Below are 21,964 nucleotides of genomic sequence, written 5' to 3' on the forward strand. Positions count from 1 at the left end.
TTGAGAGTGCAATAGCATTTAGATAAAAAAAAACTCAATCTATGAAAATTGAACATGTATTAAAGCTTGTTTTTCACAGCATAAATTGGAAATGATGGATATTTCTATTTGTGTGAAGCGAGATCACCATTCTTTGTTTGTTTATCACAGCTTTTTTTCTTCTTTTTTTGCATAAAATGTTGGTCAAGTCCTGATTGAAAATATTTTTTTCCATATATATATATCATCTGGTTTCATATTAATTCATCTAAAAGTATTTCACAGGCAAGAGTTCAGTTTTTGTTTTTGTTGTCTTGGTTGTACAGTAATACGTAGCTCCTCGTTGTCATCACAACGCTCTTCTGAGGGGATGGTGGTATGTATCTTGAGGGACGGTAAGTTTTCCGATGGCCCCTGCCCTTGAGTCAGGATGAAGCCACGCCCCCCCCCCCCCCCCAACCACACTGGAAGCCCATCCCCTTGCTGCTATGTGGAGTCCTGATTGACAGCTTTCCCTCCGTTCATGGTGGGAGTCCCTGAGCTCTTTCTGGAGCGGTGCTTGTCCTCTATCTCATGCATTGACGGCTCCCTGTACATACAAACTGGAGTGGAGAGGAGAGGAGAGGAGAGGAGAGGAGTGGAGAGGAGAAAGGGGGAAAAAGAGGGGAGAAGCTCAGAAAGGGGACAATAGAGATTGGAGAGATGGATGTGCAGACGGAGACAAGGTCAGGTGTGAGGCTGTAGGGACAATTATACCAGGCTGGGAGGGATTAGATGGGAAATTGAGGCCAAGTCAGCACTTTTTTTCATCACTTTGCTTGACAAGTATTCATGATAATATCTATCAAACACTGCTCTAACTAGAAACATGTTAGAGGTTATAAATCACAGTCACAGTATATTCACACTATCGTCGATCATATCTGAAACTAGAAAGTCATGCAAACTGAAACCTTCGAAATAAAGAATTTGACAGTTTTTTCTTGATTGTTTTCTGGAATTACGTTTAACCCACTGCCTTACAATGGAAAGATGCTAAAGTACAAACAGTTGACGTGATGGATTACAAACAGCGACTGCGTATTTTTGTTTTATACTGTATTCAGATGAAATGGGGAGACAATCAAAATTTTCACAGTAGGCTTTTGGTAGTAATTACCAGAAAACGACACACAATTTATAGATAATGGGATAATGCGACAGGCTTTATTTTACCTTCAATGGGCCTGGGCACAAAGTGTGATGAGGGCTTAGTCTTCTTGACCCGGTTGCCCTTCATGACTTGCCCCTCCTTGGTGAGGCCAAGGAACCAGGCTCGGCCTGACTCCTGCTGACGGTACACAGTGGACGAGTAGATCACATAGTAGTTCTCGAAAACCGACTCCTTGAACTTGCACTCCGGTGTGAACATTTCCTGCAAACAGATTTGAGTAGAGGACACGGATCCAAACATTAAGGGATGCATACGGTAAAATAGAAATCAGTGCACACGGAAAATTAATCTGCATCCATGTAAATATAAAGGACAGACAGATGGCTGTGTCTGTTTCACTCTAGCACTACGGGCTTTTGTTGCTACCAAGTGTACATTGCCAAGTTCAGCAAACATACTGTATTCACACACACACACGCACGCACGCACGCACGCACACGCACACGCACGCACGCACACACACACACACACACACACACACACACACACACACACTCAATCTTGGATGAGAGTAATGAGAATGAAAGTCTTATTAGAACAACGGTGAACAATGGAAGATTTTTATCTCGCGGCTGTGTGAGTCAAGGAGAAAGTCGAGGGGGACACAGAGGAAGTGGCGGCGAGCGGCAGGAATAATAGAAAGATCCAGATGCTGGATACACTGTCAGGATTGATGTGCAAGATTATTGCCATGACAATGCAAGAGAGGAGACTATGTTCCTGGTTCACATGTTAATATGTCTTCGCTTTTTTTAACTTTTAAATAAACCATACCTGATAAATAAAGCAGCTGGTAAATGGGCAACGACAAGGTGGATATCAAACATCACCACCCTATACATCCCCTCATCCTTGCTCTCATCATCCTGGACTGCAAAAGGTGAAGTTAAAGAGTAACAGCAGTCAGCTTGAAGGACTGTGAAGTTGTGTACATCCAAAATAGATGCAGGTGATGTGGAACAGCTGGCTTGGTGGATGATGGGTCGTCTCAATGTAGGCAACTTTGCGCCGTGTGTGTGTGTGTGTGTGTGTTTGTTTTGGTTGAGGGTGGGGGGTATATTGCCTGCAGGATGCTATGCCCTTTTAAGGTTGTCCATTTGACTGACAGCCCAATTCTGCTTCCCGCTGGAGGTGACTCGTTTACTCGTTTGTGTGTGTGTGTGTGTGTGTGTGTGTGTGTGTGTGTGAGAGAGAGAGAGAGAGACGATGAAGGGCAAAGAGGAGAGTAGAGGCGGAGAACATTTTATGTTAAAGGGTTGGGTCACCTAAATCACAAAACACACAGGGGACAAAAATGTATTTAAATGAAATAATAAATCTTTTGCAGGATCTGTCATGTGCTTTAAATTGCTAAGAATTGTGCTGCATGTTCTCTGCATTATCACCTTATCACCTGGAGACATGTCTCTGGCTACCTGACAAATTAAAAAATCTGATATTCACTCTCCTTTTAGCTTTGTTTTGTTCTCCGCCAACTTGGCTCCTTAGCTGCTAGAAATTTGAATAAGTTCACTAACTAGTTGTGTAATGGACTCAGGCAAGGTGAGGTCACATGGTTGGAACTTGGCAGTGTGGAAACGTCTCGCTGAGAGGCCTCGTGGAGAAGCGACTGAGGGGAGTTTATCAGGGCCTGCGGACACACTGTCAAGGAGCAGACATCTCTCCCTCTGTTGGGGCACTGGAGGTCACATGGAGCCTGTCTGGCTCTGTGTGTTTGTGTGTGAACGTATGTGTGTGAGTGGGTAGCGGGGGGAGGGGGGGGGGGGGGGGGGGGGGGGGGGGGAGTGATGCACTACAAACCAGCCGGCTTTGTTCATTCATCATCGCTTTGGAGCCCAAATCAGACCGAACACACACACATGCACACCCACAACAAAACAGTAACGCTCTCTACTATCCCCGTACAATCAGCCACTTTGCTTTGCTGACCAATATAGAATCCCCACTCAGTCTGTCCACAAGGACAACACTCTGTTCCCATCTACGTAAAGTCTTGAAGCAGTTAACAAAGCACCCTAGGTGTGGGAATGAAAGGGGTGGAGTGTAAGTGACTTTGAAGTCTTTGACAAAGTGCCTTGTTTGTGGGTGACTGAGTGGAAATATGAGGTGACGAGACGGGGGTCAGAGTTTTTCCATGATTAATGGGCTCTCCTTAATAGACACCCCCAGACCACAGAAATACACATTGGCAAATGGACACATAAATGCGCACAAAGTCAATGCAACACACATGTTTAAAAATGCACGCCAACAGGTTTGCCCTGTCACTTCCTCTGCCAGGAATACATAATCAGTTAAAGTAGTTTCTGCCGCAAAAAAACCCCCCAGGAAAATTCAAAACAGAAAAAAGGAAAGAAAAGAGGTGCCACATTTCAGGGCTAACAGGCTGCACTGAGTGATGGTAAACTGATCACAAGGACACTCATTTATATTCTGCGGGGATCTGAAGGAGATAGGCGAAGGACTTGTTAGTGAAACTGGGCACATGAGACTAAATAAACACAGAGGTCGATCTGAGACCTGCAGAAAAAATAGGCCTAAATGTTTCAGCTATTTTCACACAAAAACAATTTACACACATATTTTATAAAATTTTGGCGGCTCCCGCTAGTTTGGAGAAAGGCAGACATGATTCATTAGGCACGGATCTAAGACAAGGATATAGTGTACGATAAGGGCAGACATTTTATAATCCAGTCCCAATTTTGTTTGCTCTCTCTACAAGCCCACACGGAGCATGCAGGAAATGCAATACACTGATCTGCTGCAGAAATGCTAATGTGCTGCGAATGCAGCTCATAAAACATGAAGCAGACAAGACAAAACAGGTGAAACAAGATGCATACTTCATTTGTCGGACACCTTACTGTAAACTCTTTCATCCCTATCAGGATCCTGTAGGATGATGACTCTGGTTTTCCAGTGATCTGATAGGTTCAGTAGTTGGGCCTTTGACAGATTTTGATCTGTTATCAAGAGCTTAACCTGCTCCGGAGCGGGTTAGAGGCTCAGCAGAAGTTGCCATGATGATTTATCCCGCTAAGAAGTGAGCCGGCCTCTGGGCTGAAAACCCAGAGTTGAACCTGATGTTACCTCGATGACCGCAAATCCTGCTTCACATCACAGGGCCCAGGAGCCTGCCACACAATGTCAAACACATGAAACAACGATAACAAAAACAGATATTGTACATTCTGATGGATGCGAGTGAGGTGATATTTGTGTGCTAGTAGAAGGTGGGGATGTAGGTGTACAGAGAAAAAAGGAAACATGACGCAGGAGAGCAATATGTAATGGATATGAAACTAGGTTGCCAAAAAAACTGGGTTGAATGCCTCCTGAATTCAAATCAGTTACTGACTCCACCCGAAAAAAAGGGAGGGAGCTCTCCGGCTCTGCATTGAGGCTCTCCCCTGCTGCTGCGGATAGGCGTCCTCTGACTGAAGGATGAGGTAACGGGGTGGACTTCCATTTGAATATGGGACCGAGCCACTGTGTATATGTAAGAGATCTGGCCTCAGTGAGAATCCCAGCTCTGCCACGGAACTCCCCGGGAGCTCATTGTTATTCTGGCGAGAGATTCAGGTCGAGGATTGTCTAGACATTACTTAAACCGAAAAAGTCTTGTTCTCACTATATCTATCCTTATCCTCCCCCTTGCTCTGTATCTTGTTCTCTGTATCTGTTTCTCTGTCTCACTCTGGTAATCACTCTGAAACAAGGTTCTGTTCTGTCGAGGGGACGATAATAGCCGATGGCTAAATTCAAATAAACCAAACACATACTAATGCCCAAATGGCACTTTTTCAATATTAATGCTTCTTGCCTCTCTTTATTTTCTTTGTTTTTTTCTCTTTCCCTGTAGTGATGCATTGTCACTTTTTGTCATTATGACTGTTAACACATACATGCAACTGTATAATATGCATGCACACTAGTGTTTAAGCAGTTAGTCAAATATTTTTGTATAATGACAGAAAAATTTGTCACCAACTATTTCGATAACTGATTAATTGTTGTGATCATTCATCAAGCAAAAATACAGCTGTCATGGTGGGCTTTTAATTTTCAATTCAATTGAGTGATGAACTGAAGAATGTATTTTCAGATGAATTGCAGCCCTGATGCGACCAAAAACACATCAAGTTTTTTTTCTTTTCTTTTTTTTTTACATTCTAGAGACAGAAAAGATCAAGACATTGGCGGGGAAGCATGCGAGACTACTCATAAATTCCCATTATGATTTGTCACTCAAACAAAGTCTCAAGCTATTGCTGACCTTCCGCACCAGCCTGTCACTCACTTATCCCTCAGGGCCCTCGGTGAAGGTTCAAATGTGACACAGTATTTTGTTTTCTGTGACACAAATAATGAGCCCACATAAATAATAAGCTGTAAAGAGTGCGATGCCTGTGATCAGAGTATGGATGATAGATAGATAGATAGATAGATAGATAGATAGATAGATAGATAGATAGATAGATAGATAGATAGGTGAGTAGATAGGTGGGTGGATAGATAGGAGAGAGGGAGGGAGGAAACAGAGAGAGAACAGTGGTTACTGCTGTGCAGTAAACTAGGTCATATTGAGAAGTGTTATAAATAATGGAAGGGAACTCTTTATTGTAGCTGCTCAGCCCCCACGCACTCCATCGCTAAACACTTCACACAAGCATTATCGCCCTGCTCGCCCATAGCAATACCATCAGCTTCCAATCAGCAACCGGCAAGAGAAGCCAGCCTGTCACCAGCACATATCGAACCCCCTAACATGTCCTATAACCATTTCATTGATCAGCGGTGACACTAAACTGACCATTAAAATGTGGCTATGGCACCTGACACCTAGAGGAAAGACAGAGAGCTAGAGGCGTCCCAATGTAACGCGCCGAAGGTAAAGCTTGTCGCATTCCCCCAGTAACGAGACTAGTGCAAAGAAGCGAGAGAGAGAAAACGAAGAAGGAGTGTTGGAGAGGTAGGACATCTCTCAGTAAATATCTCTATCTCCCGAGAGGGGCTGAGGGGGGTGAGGGGGCATTTTTGCTGTTAGGTGTTAGGAAAACAAAACAAGTTGACCAAACAAGCAGACGTAAGTAACTTTGTGATTTGGCCAAATGATGCAACGGAGAGGTGAATGAGAGGGAGAGTGGATGAGAGAAGCTGGTGGGGGGGAGAAAAGATAAAGACCCAGATAAATAATAATAAAAGTAAATGTGAGTGAGTATAAGAAATGAAAGTGCAAGGGCTTATATTCTAGCTGTGATTGCACCACAAGAGTTTTCATAACTGTATAAATAATTAACAGAAATGCTCCCCTTTACTGTCCCCCCTGACACTCTGGGAGCTCTAACGCTTCCTATCACGTTAATCTGAATTGGTAAATTAAACAGGTAAATAATGGGAATTAGAGTGAGGAGCCAAGGCCATCTGTGCTTTCATCCAAATGTTTGCATCTTAAATTAGCCTCTTTATGAGCATTCTGTGGCTCTCTGAGGCTTAAAAGTGTCCCCGTGATCCAGCTTATATACCACCCACATTATGCTTATAATGCATGCTACTTTCCCATGCTTCGCAACTGGGAAACCGGACATCCTCCAGATGGCCAAAGAGCGCATCTTCCTCGTGGCTCTATTTAAAATGGCCTCTCGGCTGTTCCCGCCAAAATGTCTCGTCCTGTGACAAATCCTCCCTGCGATAGAAAGGTCAAAAGTTTGTCCCTGCGCCCGTAAAGATGACGATTTAAACAACGGCGTGGAGAGTCATGTTTGTCAAGCTGCCGTTTGTCACTGAGGCACCGAAAACTTTATAATTATTAATAAGCACTTACTCTGACTCAAATTAGGATTTCATCAAGGGTGGGTATGTGGGGTCATCCAGCGCCCCAAACTCAGTCAAAATAATAAATTTAAAAGATTGCTGTCTGGGCACTGACTGAACTTTAATTAGACATAGATATGTGGGTGGAGGGTTATTGTAAGACTCATTGTAGGGCTGTGAATTGTACGCTTCTTTATGAGCATTTAGTTATGAATGAGCATCTACCTGGGTGAGTCATAACAGCCTGTACATTTACAGTATGTCCTTCTCTGAGTGCTCATACATCTGCAGAGGCACTGAGCTGAGCTGAGCTCAGGTTGCATTGAGCGTGAATGCTTCTTCTTCTGGCACTCAATCTACTGCATGCTGCAATTATTCAAGTGGGCATTTGTGAAAAATAAATACATCATGAACACTATTTATCTGGTCTCTTTCAAAATGTTCTCCTGTTTCCGTTGCAATGAAGTGCATCCCTCATCAATAAATCTACGTTTGCAACACAGCAGATACTCGCCGCCCTGTTCTTTCATTTTATTATAGTATTTTGAGAACAGAAAAAAATATATGAATTGATGGTCGGTTTATGAATTGCAGCTCTTGCACGTCATTCGCCATGGCTGTCTGCCGAACCGACCGTTGTTGCCAAGTCCCTCAGCAGAGGTTTAACGCAGCCCTTCCATCTCCGTATTTCTCCTGTAACACTATCTTCAGCTAGATTAGGAACAGTGAGACTGGAGGTTATGTAACTATGCCAACTAGGGATATCTTCCCGTCTCAGTGTCTTTGTCTATGTTCCCACCCCATTTCTCCAGCCCCTTGTGTCTTACACACACTCTCTCCCTCCATCTGCAACTCATTTCAACAAACGTGCCCCCGGAACCATGACTTCATCCTCAATGCAAAAGCTACAAATCAATGTTTTCTCCAACTGACATCCATGACTGCTCCCCAACCCCAACCCGTGCATCTGCTACCCACAGCCTATATGCTCCTCACACCCCAAACTAAATATCCATCATCACAATATCTACTCCCCCACTGAATCATGGTTTAGGAAAGCTTAGACCTTGATGAACATTTGGCAAACATAGAAATTCAGAGATAATTCAAATTAATTCAGATGAATTCCCGAACAAGGATTGCATTAATATAGTATTTTGGTTTGTAGTATCCTTTCATGTCAGCAGGAGTCCTGGATCAAAATCAGGATGAAAGTTGATTGGGGAAAAAAACCCGTCACATCAAAAGACCATGAAATTCAGAGGGATTTCTGTTTATAGCTGCCACATAATGAGCCTCCTTTAGTAGCCAGTAAAAAAAGAGGAAGAGATTTCAAATAGGGCTGAGCACTGAACTTGATGGCAAATTAAATTCAACAACAAAAGCTGCAGAGCACCACCCTGCAGAGCACCACAAAAGTGAATCTGAAGAGCTCTTGAATAGAGCGGAGATGAAAGGGTTTGGAATAGTCTTTGCTGCAGTGGGATATTAAAAGAGACAACAGACAGAACAAAACGCAACACGTGTAAACTAATACACACGGTGGTGTACACACACACACACACACACACACAAACACAACCTAACCGTGTGACTGGGAGTAGCGCGTCGTATCTTACCGAGCTGTAGAGCATGCCCTCGCCATTCATGGCGATGTAGAAGCCACTCTTCACCCCCTGGATGGCCACCACTCTCAGACCCACAGGAATAAGATTAAACAGGGCTGCAGAGTAGACGGTAGGAGGGAGGGAGGGAGGGAGGGAGGGAGGGACAGATGCAAAGAGAGTGGGAGACAAAAGAGAGACATCAGACAGAACAGGACAACTGAATTTTCACATGTATTCCCGCAGACATCCTGAGACACAGACAGCATCTGATCTCCGTTCTCTTCTGTCAGCAGTAAAGTGAACAGCAAAGGACGTGGACAAAGACAACACTGAGTCTGTCAGTGAAACATTGATGTTGAGGCAGAAATTCCACACTGTTTCTGAAATGTTCGCACTACAACAAACAGGGAGGCTGCTGGTCCTTAAAAAGTATTTAAATAGTCTTAAATTAAGATGTCACCACTACTCTTTCTGGTTTATATGTTTATGTGATAACTAAGGCCTTTCTAGGCAGCCTGCTAGCTAGTTAATGAACATGAACTTGAGTATATCTGAAACAATTTCATTTTCACTTTGGGTGTGTATTTCCATTTCAAGTTGAGTTTTAAATAATATTCCAAGTGGTATTGAAAAGGTGCTAAAGTCCAACATTTAACTTGGAAATTCATCTAGAACGTCTTTGCACTGCTCAATGAAATAGTCCTCAATGCAATGTCACACTAATTTGGATTTATGTGACTTTGTATGCAACACCTCTGGTGTGGATCAGGTGTAATTGGCGTCGTTGGTCAGAAAGGGAGCAAACCACTTCATCAAAGGAAGTGAGGCTGAACAGCAGGACGGATTCCAACAGAGGCAAATGCCTGAAACACTGCACTTTTTAATCTGACTCTGTAACTCTCATACATGTTGTGCTGAGTATAACCCAAAGAAAATTTTATTATGACAAATGATGTACTTGACATTTGGCCAATTATCCAATTGGATTTATTGATTCTGAATACGTCCAACGTCCACTGGAACGTCCGGTCCCACACGACTCAGTACTCGTATGATTTACTGTCTTCGGCACGCGAGTTCCACGAAATCTGCCGACTGGACTGTGACTTTCATGGGCTTCGGTTTGGTGAGGGTGTGAGGACACTTCACGTACGGCAGACTCTCCGTATTTGTCGGCAAGATTGTTTCTGCAAGTGGCGATGGGGACTATCGGATAAAGCTGGAGAGACAAGAGGAGATGTGCCAACACGGGTCCGTCCTCCAAGCTGATTCAATTTCACTCAATAAATATCGATGTGCTGCTTTCGCCTGCCAATGGTTTCAATCTACCCTCAGGCCACTGGTGCAGGTGATACAAACTGACCCCTGTTGCAGTAAGTTAGACCCTTGAGGGCTGGGTGATTGGGGTATAAATGCAGAATGTAAGTTCATTAGCAGTTATCATTTTGTTCTCAGGCTGCCCAGTCTCTGATTCTTCCCCTTAGCCATCTCTCCCTTTCCCCTCGGTCTGTTCCCTTGCTCATCTTTTCATGGCTGCTGCCTTTGTCACTGCGATGGCCCACAGAAATAAATGCCCTTGATTGATAAGTGGGAGGAAAAGTGACAAAATATGATGAGCCAGTAGACTATTTTGCAATAAGTATGACCGTGCGTCTCTGCTCTAATTTGTCTGGCAAAAAATTAAAAGCTGACAGGAGCTGTCATTCAGCTACCGTCTAAATGTCCAGCTTCTCTATTTGCAGCTCCAGGAATTGATGGATTCCATAATTACAGCTGCGCCGACTGCTGTAACAGTTTGTGGTGGCTACTCTGAAGGCTTTTCCTCTTTCCTCTAAATAACCTCCGACAAGAGAGCGACCGGGCTGGTGCAGGGACAAGGATTTCCAGGGATCTTCTATTGTCAAAGGGCCGCAAAGAATAGGTTCAAAAACACAACAAAGCAAAATCCTTGAAACAGCAAGTCTTCCAGTGGAGCAATAATTGGCTACAAGCAAATCCTGCAGGTAGGCTAAAGGAAGTGCATTTGATGTGAGGAATCCTGGCGCAGCAGGAAATAAGCCCTGCAGAAAAGGTTTAGAGGAACACTGAGCCAAACTTCAAATGCCAAGGGCATGTCTCCAAATCCAGAGAGAAACGCAAATCCAATCTCCACACATGGGAGAGCGGGTATATACAGCATAGGTGTGTTAATGTGTGCGCTTATAATCAGTGTTCAATAATATTTCCCCCATTCTTCTTTGTGCCAGAGTTGATTATGAACTTGAAATTAGTGACTGGCTCTTCAACAAATAAAATTTAAAAAAAAAACTTCAAGATTCAAAAACCGATCCCATCCATCAAACCCGGAGCATTAGCGACAGGTGAAGTGTGCGCGCATGATACTGCAGGTGGCTCATAACCAGCAATATCTTTCCAGAGAGCGTGCAGGTAATTACTGAAGGCGATCAAGTGATGCCAATCAAATTAATAACTGGGCAAATTGGAACATGGGTGATAATTAATTGAATGGTGTTCCATAGAGCTTGCAGTGAGTTACGTGTAGCGCTGCCAGTAAGGGCTGCTTACCACTGAATCAGTTTTATGTGTATATGTTGGTCGGTCCATCTGTCTATATTTCTGACAACAACCATTCTTCTGACTCCCAACTTGGCAGGTTTGTTGCCGAGGGCTCAGGTCGCAACTTGTACAGAAGTGGCAGCGTGCACCTCGATCCCATCGGCTCCACTGATCCTCCCCCTGGAAATAAATGATGGTAGTCTATCTGCTGCTGCTGAGGATCCTGCAGGTCAGGTGGTGTGGTTCGAGGGTAGAGGTAATCTATTATTCTAATAATCCTGCCAGGCAATCAATAGTTCAGTGCAAGACCTGAATACCAAATCTTCCTCCTCCATTTCTATCTCTCTGATTAACTCATTCCTTTTCCTGTATTCTTTCAGCCTCTATCTTTTGACTGAAAACACTTGGAATCCGTCTGTCTGCACCTGCTCCTCTCCTCTGCTGCTTCTTCTGTCTCTTCATCCGGACTGCCGGAGGTTGAGGCATCTCATATGGAGAATTATTCATTTGGTACAAACGGAGAAGCTGGTATTTTTAGTTTCCTGTGGCTGAATTATTCACCGCATTCCTCCAGCCGTGGGACTGTTTAAGATGAGGATTACCTAGAGGTGGGGAAACCATCACATACAACCAAAACCTCATCAGCCCAACACCTTAGGACACAATCGAGGACGAAAAACAGCAACGTGTTTATGGTACAAAGGGGAAATGCTTAACGTGGATGTCATAATTCTTTCACGTTGTGCATTCATCCTTTTTCGTTCGGGAGACCCTTATGCTCTGAGTAGGTCTTGCAGAAGATCTATCCCCTCATAAAATATAAAGCAGCAAGTGACAGGGAGAGACCGTTCTTTTCACTGCATGACTGCTACGGTCCAGCAGTCTTGGCTCCGGCTTGCTTAAAGATTGGCAGGAGGTTTTGAAAAAGAAAGGTCCTGATTGGTTTCCTGTCTGGCTTCACTCCAGACTGGGAGTGTTGTCATTATCGCTTTGACGACCAGTCTCCGCTGACATACAACGATCAGCCACAACTAGTTTTAATGTTGTGGCTGATCGGTGTACATCTTGTCTTTGATATTTGATCCTTTTACAAAAGCTTATACTGTATGTTTTATTATAAATAAATATAAAATAAACACTATAGATTCAACTGAATTTCCTTATTTCTTCCTATGGGGGCGGAGAGAGTGTGAGCGCTTTAAGGGACTATACCCTGGAGACTATTTAACCCATAAGTAGTCCACCATGGAATGTCAATCGCTGGTGAGATATTGGGATCTTTGTCACAAGCAGTGAAACTGTGGGGCGACAGTTGTTTCATGGGATGGGTTTTTCCAGAAGGAAAAAAAAAACTGTCGTGATAATCACACACTCAGAGATTCAGAGAGGAATCAATCAAAACAATGTGCCGATTAAAATCATGTAGTGTGCACAGTAGAAGTGGTTTAAGACTCGGGATGCACGGACACCAGAACTGATGTTACTTAGAAATAGAAATTCTGATATAACACATTCAGCGAATATTGCATTTGCTCACCGTGAACGGTGCAGATGACAGGCCAAGAATATGTATACCATTTGAGTAGGTTTTGACACATTTATATCTGTGCATACTATTGCGTAACCAGATACAAAAATGAGGGCAGCCTGCCTGTTGTGTTGAATAGTTCCCTTCAGAAACTGTATAATTTTTGTATAGATAATCCAACGCAGTGGGGGCATCTTAAACTAATTTTGGAGTGCTTTAAGCTCCAAAAAGGCATCAGTTATGTAATAATTAAAAATGATAAAGCACCGCACATAAAATGTGATAATATACTGTATTATATAACCAACTGACTCATTGCCATTAAATGTTTTATGCTGGAAGCGGCAGCTTCCATAATGCTCCACTCACTGTTGTCGCTGTTCTCGTCCTTGCTGCCGTCGATGGTTCCATCCGGCTGCATCTGCAGGTAGAAGCCCTGCTGGCTGAACAGTCGTGTCACGATGCCTTTCAGCTGCGGCTCTGAATAACACACACATACACACACACATACACATGCACACACACGAACACACACACACACACACACAAACCGTCGGCCAAGCCACGGCCCCATCCCCACAGAATAACAGTCTTATAATCGTGCATTAACATACAAATGAGTAAATACCTCTGCTGTCAGATAAGTGTGTACATGTTTATATCAAACTATTTCATATGCTGAAAAAATCTCAAAGAAATGTTTTGCAAACAGAAAATGTGTTTATTAGGTTGAAATAAGACAAGTTGGCTGTGGAAGATGGAGTGTACCACCAAAGTAATAATACCATTCATTATATAAGACTTTTTCACCCTTCAAATGAATGGCTTTAACAACAGTAATGGTGTGTTATATTAAAAGATATAATTATTGTTTAAGAACTGTTTTTGAACTGCATAAATGAAATAGAAAATAAATTAAAATTATGAAAATGTATCCATTAATACCCCACATCAAATGAAATTCCCAATTATAATTAACCATTTTTAAAAATGCAGAAAAAGTCTTGTTATTCTTGTGGCACAATCTGGCCTCCAGAGTTCCAGTACAATACCGGAAACACTTGGGTCCTTAACTCTTACCTGCTGGTGAATAATAATAAAAGACTATGATGGACAGTTAATTTTTATAAGATGTTACATCACAAAATTCCAAAAAAAGAGTAAATGGCTGTTTGACAGGAAGGCCATTACCACCATGACAGGAAATCAATGTGAATGTTGTTATTTTCTCATAATGACTAACTGAATCTGGTGCAGAGAAATGATCTTGCATCATTTGGAAAGCCTTTAAAAAAAAAAAAAAAATCACATTTTTAATGCACACTGACATGCCAATGGTTTCTTTATTTGGTATGAAGCAACTGTGCATTTTGGAAATATTATGACTGATATTCAAGTGAATATTTAACTGAGAGATTCAGAGTTTTTCTGTGGTAACAGGTTCACATTCCAGTGAGAAGGATTCACGACCTGAAGAAAGCTGACCTAAAGTTTTTGGGAGTTTTTCTCATCGCAACATCCCTGAACCAACCTCCAACTTTGAGGCTATGACACCTGGCGCGTGGCCAGTGCACTGCTCCAAGGAGCAGGTAGAAATGAGGATCAGCTCAGGGCAAAGGAAGCCTCTTGGCCTCAGACGAAGCCAAGAAAAAAAGAGATTTCTGTGTAAAACAATAAATGTGTTTATCTGAGGGAAAATGAACATGTGGTCTCCACAGTCTGTCTCATGTCCGGCAGGTCTTTAGATCGTGTGTAAAAGCAGAGTCAAATAGGCACCGTTAGCGTAAACCAGACTTGGGGTGTGACTTTTGACAAATTCTCGAGAGTAATTTTGATTCTAAATAAAAGAAAGGAAAGGCACGGGAAGAGTGTATACATTGTATGTGACCGTATGTGTGTTGTTTTTGCAATTGCTGAAATTTTTAAGCGTAAGCTCCACGGAAATCAGACAGCAACTCAGATGCTGGATATTACTGATCCTTTGTTTATTCCTTGCCAGACAAAAGAAACAAATTATGCATTTTGTCACAATTAAATGTGCGCTCATTTTCATTTTTGGTGCCTAAATAAACATTACAGCAATGAAAATGCTCGCTTTGCAGGCAACAACATTTTCTGACAAATGATACACAGTATGTGATCGGAATATCGGACACAGCAGCGACGCCTGACTGTCCTCCAAGGTCATAACAAGGCATAGCGGTCATGCAACTCAGTGCAGTGAAGCCAGGCAGAGGGAAATCTGGCTGAAAGAAACATTTTCAAACTTGGTATCTGGAGAGACAGAGACGATCCAAATCCAGATCTGACTTCAACTGTGGCAACAGTCTCTGCTTGAGATTTGCAGTGCATACGTTCTAATTATATTATACAGAAGAGTGTGGAGAACACAGCCCATGTAAAGACTTAGCTGGGTGTTGACCCCCAGCTACAGAGGGCTCACGTCTGCTCAACTGGACTTCTTCCTGATCATCAATCCCCAACTCACCTATTCCTGGGGCGGGGCCATCAATCCCTGGGACGGGCCCTTCATCATGCATCACAGGCAGGGTGAGGAGAATGTGTGTGCGTCTGCCTGTGAGTGTGAGTGTGTGTGTGTGTGTGTGTGTGTGTGTGTGTGTGTGTGTGTGTGTGTGTGTGTGTGTTTGTGAAAGCACATGGGAGCAAGCACTTCAGTAGATCAAATGTGATAGCTACACTTCCATAAATTAGGGCTCCAACGTGCGCCTGAGCAATTGCTGACGGCTCATCAGCTCCAATCATTATGCAGTGTTTGCATATGTGTGTGTGCGCGCGCGCGCACACTGGTAAATACAGGCTTCCAGATGAACCCAAGAGTTAACAACATATGTATGTGCATGGAACATATCTTTCAGTGGCAACACAGAGATCATCACCCTGTGTGTGTATGGGTCATTAAAATGTCAAGAACTTTACTTCATACCAATACAGAAGGACAAACACATTTAGGTATGTCGACAAATGGCGTCATGACCATGAAATGGTGAATGATCACCTGTTCTGAGATAGTGTTTGACAAGGAGAAGCACATCATATCCATATACACCAAAACACACTAAGAACCTCTACTACACTTACACAGGGGTACGTCACACATATTTACAGACACGGCGAGTAGCGAGGATATAGGACTGATCCGACATTGACTGACAAAGAGAATGAGGCAGAAACAAAATAAGAAGAGGCAGAGCCAGAGACAAAGAGAGAGGGAATAAAAGATAAGAGGAGCAACAAACGACTACAGGGGAGCTTCGGCTATGAGAAAATACAGGTAAGAAATTCAAGCTTTTAAAAAGAAAGCCACACAGAAGGAGGGATGAAAGAGAGAAGAAATAAATCAGAGAGAGAGAGAGAGAGAGAGAGAGAAGAAGGGAGAGAGAGAGGGTCGTCGGCTGTCAGACAGGTGTTGAAGCCCCCCGCCTCTCCCTTCCTCTCTGTCCCTCCCCGCCCACCCAACCACCCACCCCTTCCCCACTTCCCCACTCCCCTCCGTGGCCGAGGGGGAGTCGACATGGGCGCGAAATGGGGTGGAGACGAGAAGAAACACAGCACACACGGATGGAGGCTGAGCTACTGACCTAGCCTGCAGCCCTTATGGGACACCTGTGGAGGTTTCGAGGGTGCATCTTATGAAGGGGGGGAATAGAAGGAAAAACAACAAGTCTTTTAAACAGGCAGAATTCATAAATTCTCCAGTGTATATCGACTGTTTTATATGCAAATATACGGCAAAGGCATCAGTGGAAATGTAAGGATGATCAATTAAAGGGCACGCGGCGTCTGTCTGTCTCTGCTGTGAGCTTTACGGCTGCCTGACTCAGTCTGGCCATGTGGGCTCTGTCAGTTGAACGGAGTTACCTACCTGCCTATCACTGTCTGTCTGTCTGTCTGTCTGTCTGTCTGTCTGACTGACTGTCTGTCCATCTGTCCGTCTGCTTAAGTTTCTTTTGAGGCATTTTGTGGTAGTTCTGGCACTGAGATTGTTTGTCTGTCTGATGAGGCTGCAAGACGAAGACAAGGATTTATTTCAGTCCGTCTGTCTGTCTGTGTCTGTCTTTGTCTCTGCCAGCCCCCCCCACACACACACACACACTTCTCTGCCTCAAAAACTGATGTCTGTCTGTCCCCCTCCCTCAATCATCAGTCTTGTATGGAGGACTCTCGAGTGGACATGACAATCACAAGACAGAAATATCTGGGTATATGGGGAGGGGGAGACTTGCACTCCCTGTCATGTTGTCTGTGGACCAGGAAAAAAACTAGGATAATAAACGAAAACAAAAAAAGGGGATGGGGGGGGGGGGGTAGTAAACATGTAGCCTGTGTATATATCAATACTGCCAGAGTGGCTCTTAATCACTAAAGCGATGCCCCCCTTCACTGCAGCAAGACTCCCTCTCTGCAATAAACATTTACCATTAAAACATTTAATCTGAAAAGAGCCTTGGTGCACTGCGGTGCAACTTCTCTCCCCTCTGTACTCCAATCTGCATTAATATTGAATTAGGGAAATTCAAAGCAGCCTTTTTTTTCTGAATGTGTGTGTGTGTGTGTGTGTGCTTAAAAGGGTGAGGGGCAACGACTGTCGAAGGCTTTGAATGCAGTGTCACGAGGCTGTTGACCGGGATATACAGGGGGCATCAATTTCGTTTGAAGGCGCCTGATTATTGTGATCAGAGCAGCAGCACAGTCAATAAAAGGGTAACGTCACAGGACACGCAGATAATGTTCAGACTGCTCCTCTCAGAGCTTTGGCAGAAGGCGGGGGAGGCTGTGTCCTGGTGGGTCGACAGACAACCAGAAGACCTCATGGAACAGGTGGATATTTTTGGCACCGCGGAGAAAATCTAGCTTCTGGTCCCGTTCGGAGCGGAGCCCTGGACTGCAGCATAATGCCTCTCTGCTGCTCTGAAGGGGGGGGGGGGGGCTGGGGGACCGCGTCCGTGCGCGCACACACAACACACAGCAGTAAGAAGAATCGACAGTAACTGACCTGGTCGCCGGCGAACGGGTCTTTTCTTGCCACTGCAGAAACGGACTTTGCTGAAGACCCCCAAGAAATGCCTCTCGCACAGAGAGCGCGGGTCCTTGCTGGGGCTGGGGCGGCGCTTCGAGGTGGAGACCCGGTCGCTGTTCGACTCCCTGGCCTGGCGTTTCTGACGGATCAGGGAGCTGGCGATCGCGGCCATGTCTCCCCGAACCGACACCGAAAAGCGAGAGTCTAGTTCGGCAGATGTCGGATCTTTTGAATGCGGCTTCTCGCTGCAAAAAGAAAAGGACAAAAAAAAAAAAGAAAAAGAAAAGAAGAGAAAAGGAAAGAAAAATAGAAAGAAAAGAAAAAAGAGCAGAGTTTCTTCTGTGTCTCGGCCCACGGGTGTTTCAACCGAATGTCATCCTGATCACGACATCCTCCGGGTTCCGAGCATCATTGCGCGCCGGGTCGCATCCTCCTCCGGGGACCAGCTGTTTACGCGCTCGTGGCTCCGACTCGAGCTCCGCGGATCTCAGCCTATAGGAACCATCGATCTGCGCGCAAGGCCACAGGGGCTGACATGTCGCTCGTGGAATTATGCAACAGTGTCGATAAGTTGATGCGGCTGCTGCGCGTCATTGGAGAGCTCCAGGTATTCCAGGTGGACGGCGCCGCGTCGGACGAGCACGGCTTCGCGATTCCTCATCTGCACGCCAGCCTCTTCCTGACGGCTTTTAATCACTCCCCCGTCGACCTCGATCCATGCACAAGATGCCCGTGCGTGGCTGGAGAAAGGATCCGAACTCCCCAACCCCCCCGCCCCCCCCCCTCTTTATTTATTCCATTACGGTGAATGTCACAGTCCGTCGCTGGTCCGGGATGCTGTGCAGTGTATAGGTCCGGATGTCTGAGCCCAGTCTTCGGTTCCGTCGACGGCACCGAATGCAGCCGGAGGGGGGGGGGGGGGCAGCAGAGCAGAGCTACTCTGCAAGGATGCTGCAGAGATGTGATTCAAGCCCACGGGGAGGGAGTCTCGTCTGAAAAGCAACAACTAGTTGAGGCGAACGCGCCAGAGTGCTTTCTGTTGTAGTGCACAAATAATAAAGTAGCCCAAGCATTATTTGCCGTGCGTCCCGAGTGGATGCTCTCTCTCTCTCTCTCTCTCTCTCTCTCTCTCTCGACCCCCTCTCTCCCTCTTCAACTCTTTTAACGCAAACATACGTGATTGAAGGTTCGTATTAGGAATTCTCGGGGTAAGATAGAAGTTCTCCGAAGAAAAGATGTGAATACGAAATACAACATCAAAAAGGGACACTTTAGTCAGCAAGAGGGTTACATTAAACTGTTAAGGGAACTGAGCATAATAAGATATATCTTAATCAGCTAGGGATGATATTATTATTACGTTTATGGGGCAATTTTACTTTTCTAAAACCCCTGGCCGCACATGCCATGACAAACACATGGTGTCAGCACAGAGTATGAACACAAATCACCTGCGCTGAGCGCGGACCAAACATGTGGCTAAATATGATTTCAGACGTATGATTTAGGAAGACAACTGGACACAAATGTCACTTACAGGTTAATAAATGCCAAAAAGTCCCCAAAATGACCTGCAAGTGTGTGTGTGTGTGTGTGTGCGTGTGTGTGTGTGTGTGTGTGTGTGTGTCTGTGTGTGTGTGTGTGTCTCCTGCAGGATTCTGCACACTCACACTAACATATATGTCTGAGTTCATGTGACCATGCCTCTGGTTTTATATTTACACACACACACACACACACACACACACACTGTGGGAGGAAGAACACGAGAGTCTTCAGCAACATAGTGAACATCTCTCTTCTCTCCCCCGTGATGAAACAGAATGAAACATTTAAAGGCTTTTTTATGGGATTCGGTTTGACATTTTGAATCCGGAGAGAGGAAGATTCAACAACAATTTTCAACTGACTACCACTGCTGCATGCACGCACGCACGCACGCACACACGCACACACACAGACACACACACACACACACACAGACGACGTGTGAAAGAGACATACAATATTTCCCCAGAGTAAGACAAGAGAATAAAGTAAAATAGAAAGTTGACTGACAGAAAGTCAGACTCACAAACCCTTTGTATTCCTACTGAATTGCCAGTGAATGGTAAACGTGAACTGCATCATAAATTAATATGCATAACCTGCATCATTCCAGAGTGTGATATGCACTTCTTATGGAAGAGAAGAAGAAAAAAGACAGCTGGTGGTGGTTTTCATTATGAAGGGAGCTTTCTTGGATATGGTAGGGACTCTGTGGTGTAGAGTATAGTACACACTTAGGACATATGTCCCTGTCAGGAGAGGATAAAGTATTTTCCCTAATGAGGATCTGCTAGGCTTCATCCCACGACCACAGACAACTGATGACACAGACTTCACGCCAGCAGCGATAAGGCCATAAAACACCTCCGCTATGACAGTGCACTGCAGATCCTTCTTCAATATAAGAAACTGTGTGATTTCAATTTTTTCAAGATCTTGTCTTTGTCAGTATATGACCTGTGTTTCTGATGACACTGAGGATTTAAATCCCCTCAGTATTGTGTTAAAATGAAGCAAATTATTCGAGTGGTTTTTTTTAACAGGCTGTGATTTGCTAGTTCTTGTGTACCAGACTTTTTGATTACACATAGAACTAGTGGCAATTCAATATTTCTTTAGAAAAACATCAACAACAAGTTGCACAAGAAGGAGTATCTTGATATCTTGTTTATGATGAGTAATTTCTTTATATTTACTGCCCCCTTGTGGGGAAAGAATTGACCGCAGGTGTTCAGAGACAAACTGGCGGATGCTTCCATTCCCTGAAGTTCGACACTTCAGTGTGTCCTTGAGATATCTCACAGATTTGTTCACTCACAATAGCTGGAAAATATAGTTTCCATCATGTAATGTCTGACGAACTAACTAGCTCGCCAAGCTCGACAGGAGGCGGAGAGGAAATGTAGGAGAATAAGCAACACAAGCAACAATCGTCACTCTCCACAGCCACAGCTGACGGTGAACAGCGCAATAGGCATATAATAATGCCTTGAGCATAAGCTGCATGAATTAATTGGTTCTCATTTCAGTGACAATTAGTGCAGTACGTTTAAGGCAAAAAAGGGTAATTTTCAACATCACATTAAACAACAATATCAGCTTCTACTCTTTGTATTCCTCTGAGAAACATCTGATTTATAATAATTAAAGTAAAAAAACAACTTGCAGCATGAACTTCTATAAAGCAACACTTTGGTGTTACGAGAAATGCATTTTGACACTGCTTTTCTCTAATATGCCACCCAGCATACAAGTGTCCTGCAACACACACAACACATCTACTGCATTTAACTTGTACACAGCAAAAGCCAGGTGCGAACTTCACACTACAGGGGGAAGCAGGTGCAGACGTTTATGGCTGCCTCCGAGCAATCTCTCACCGAAAAATCCCTCTGAGGTAATCTTGGCATAGTGCCGGATTCTGCAGAGCAATCCTCTACTCTCACCGTCTACTCCTGCTGCTGTACATGATTTCCTGGAGCAGCGAGTGATGCAGTGAGTGATGCAGTGAGACTGCCATGCAGGAAGTCAAGCCCCCTCTTCTAGAAAAAAAGAAAGTGTGCGATCACTTTTTGTCTGACCAGTGATCTTTTTCTCCATTGTATCAGAGAGTTGATGAAGAACCTGCTGGCATAAAAACAGACCATCAAGCTCAGATAAAAGTTCAATTTGACAGTTTCATCGTCTGTGTACAGGGTACCCTCTGTTAAAAAACTGTATACAAAGGTGTACTGTAGTCTTAGATGAGGCACAAAGGGAACTTCTCTTCTTGCAAAAGAAGCGCTACACTTTAAAATGAGGCGAGTGAATATGAAAAGAGTATGCTTGCAAATGAAGTAGTAAGTTTGTAAAAATTTAGCTTGTGTAAAATTCAAACAAAGTCTTCAACCGACACATTTTCCATATCAAACAGCTTCAACTAGATTCACACTCTGGTGTTTTGCATCGTTTAGCGTCAACACAAAGGACCTGACTCATAAAGTTGTGATTGAGGTCACAGGGTGAGCAGGGATGCAGGATGAGGACTGACGGCGTTTTATATGCGCGTCCTACAGATCCCAGTGTGCATGCTGCTTTTGGTCCAACTATCTCCGAGGAATCAACTGTGCTTAATGGAGTTTCTAATTGTCTGCCCTGAATTCGAGAAGTGCTCCAGCTGAAACTGTGGAGGTCCTGCA

The 21,964-nt window shown here is 44.2% G+C and overlaps 1 protein-coding gene across 4 annotated transcripts in view; it reads right to left on the minus strand.

The window, feature by feature from the left end:
* Positions 1-426: 426 nt before the first annotated feature.
* Positions 427-21,964, minus strand: part of fgf12a (fibroblast growth factor 12a) — a 29,061-nt gene continuing 7,523 nt past the window's right edge. For 2 of the 4 annotated variants that reach the window (XM_035634525.2, XM_035634524.2), the window contains exons 2-5: positions 13,070-13,180; positions 8,629-8,732; positions 1,195-1,393; positions 427-581 (exon numbers count right to left, since the gene is read on the minus strand). In XM_035634525.2, the coding sequence (XP_035490418.1) occupies positions 466-581; positions 1,195-1,393; positions 8,629-8,732; positions 13,070-13,180 (530 nt within the window). In that variant the 3' untranslated portion in view covers positions 427-465. Of the gene's footprint in view, positions 582-1,194; positions 1,394-8,628; positions 8,733-13,069; positions 13,181-16,299; positions 16,348-17,714; positions 19,353-21,964 lie in introns of those variants that run through there. The other 2 variants (XM_035634521.2, XM_035634523.2) reach the window with 2 other exon arrangements.

Source organism: Scophthalmus maximus, chromosome 5 (assembly GCF_022379125.1).
Source record: "Scophthalmus maximus strain ysfricsl-2021 chromosome 5, ASM2237912v1, whole genome shotgun sequence".
NCBI lineage: Eukaryota > Metazoa > Chordata > Actinopteri > Pleuronectiformes > Scophthalmidae > Scophthalmus > Scophthalmus maximus.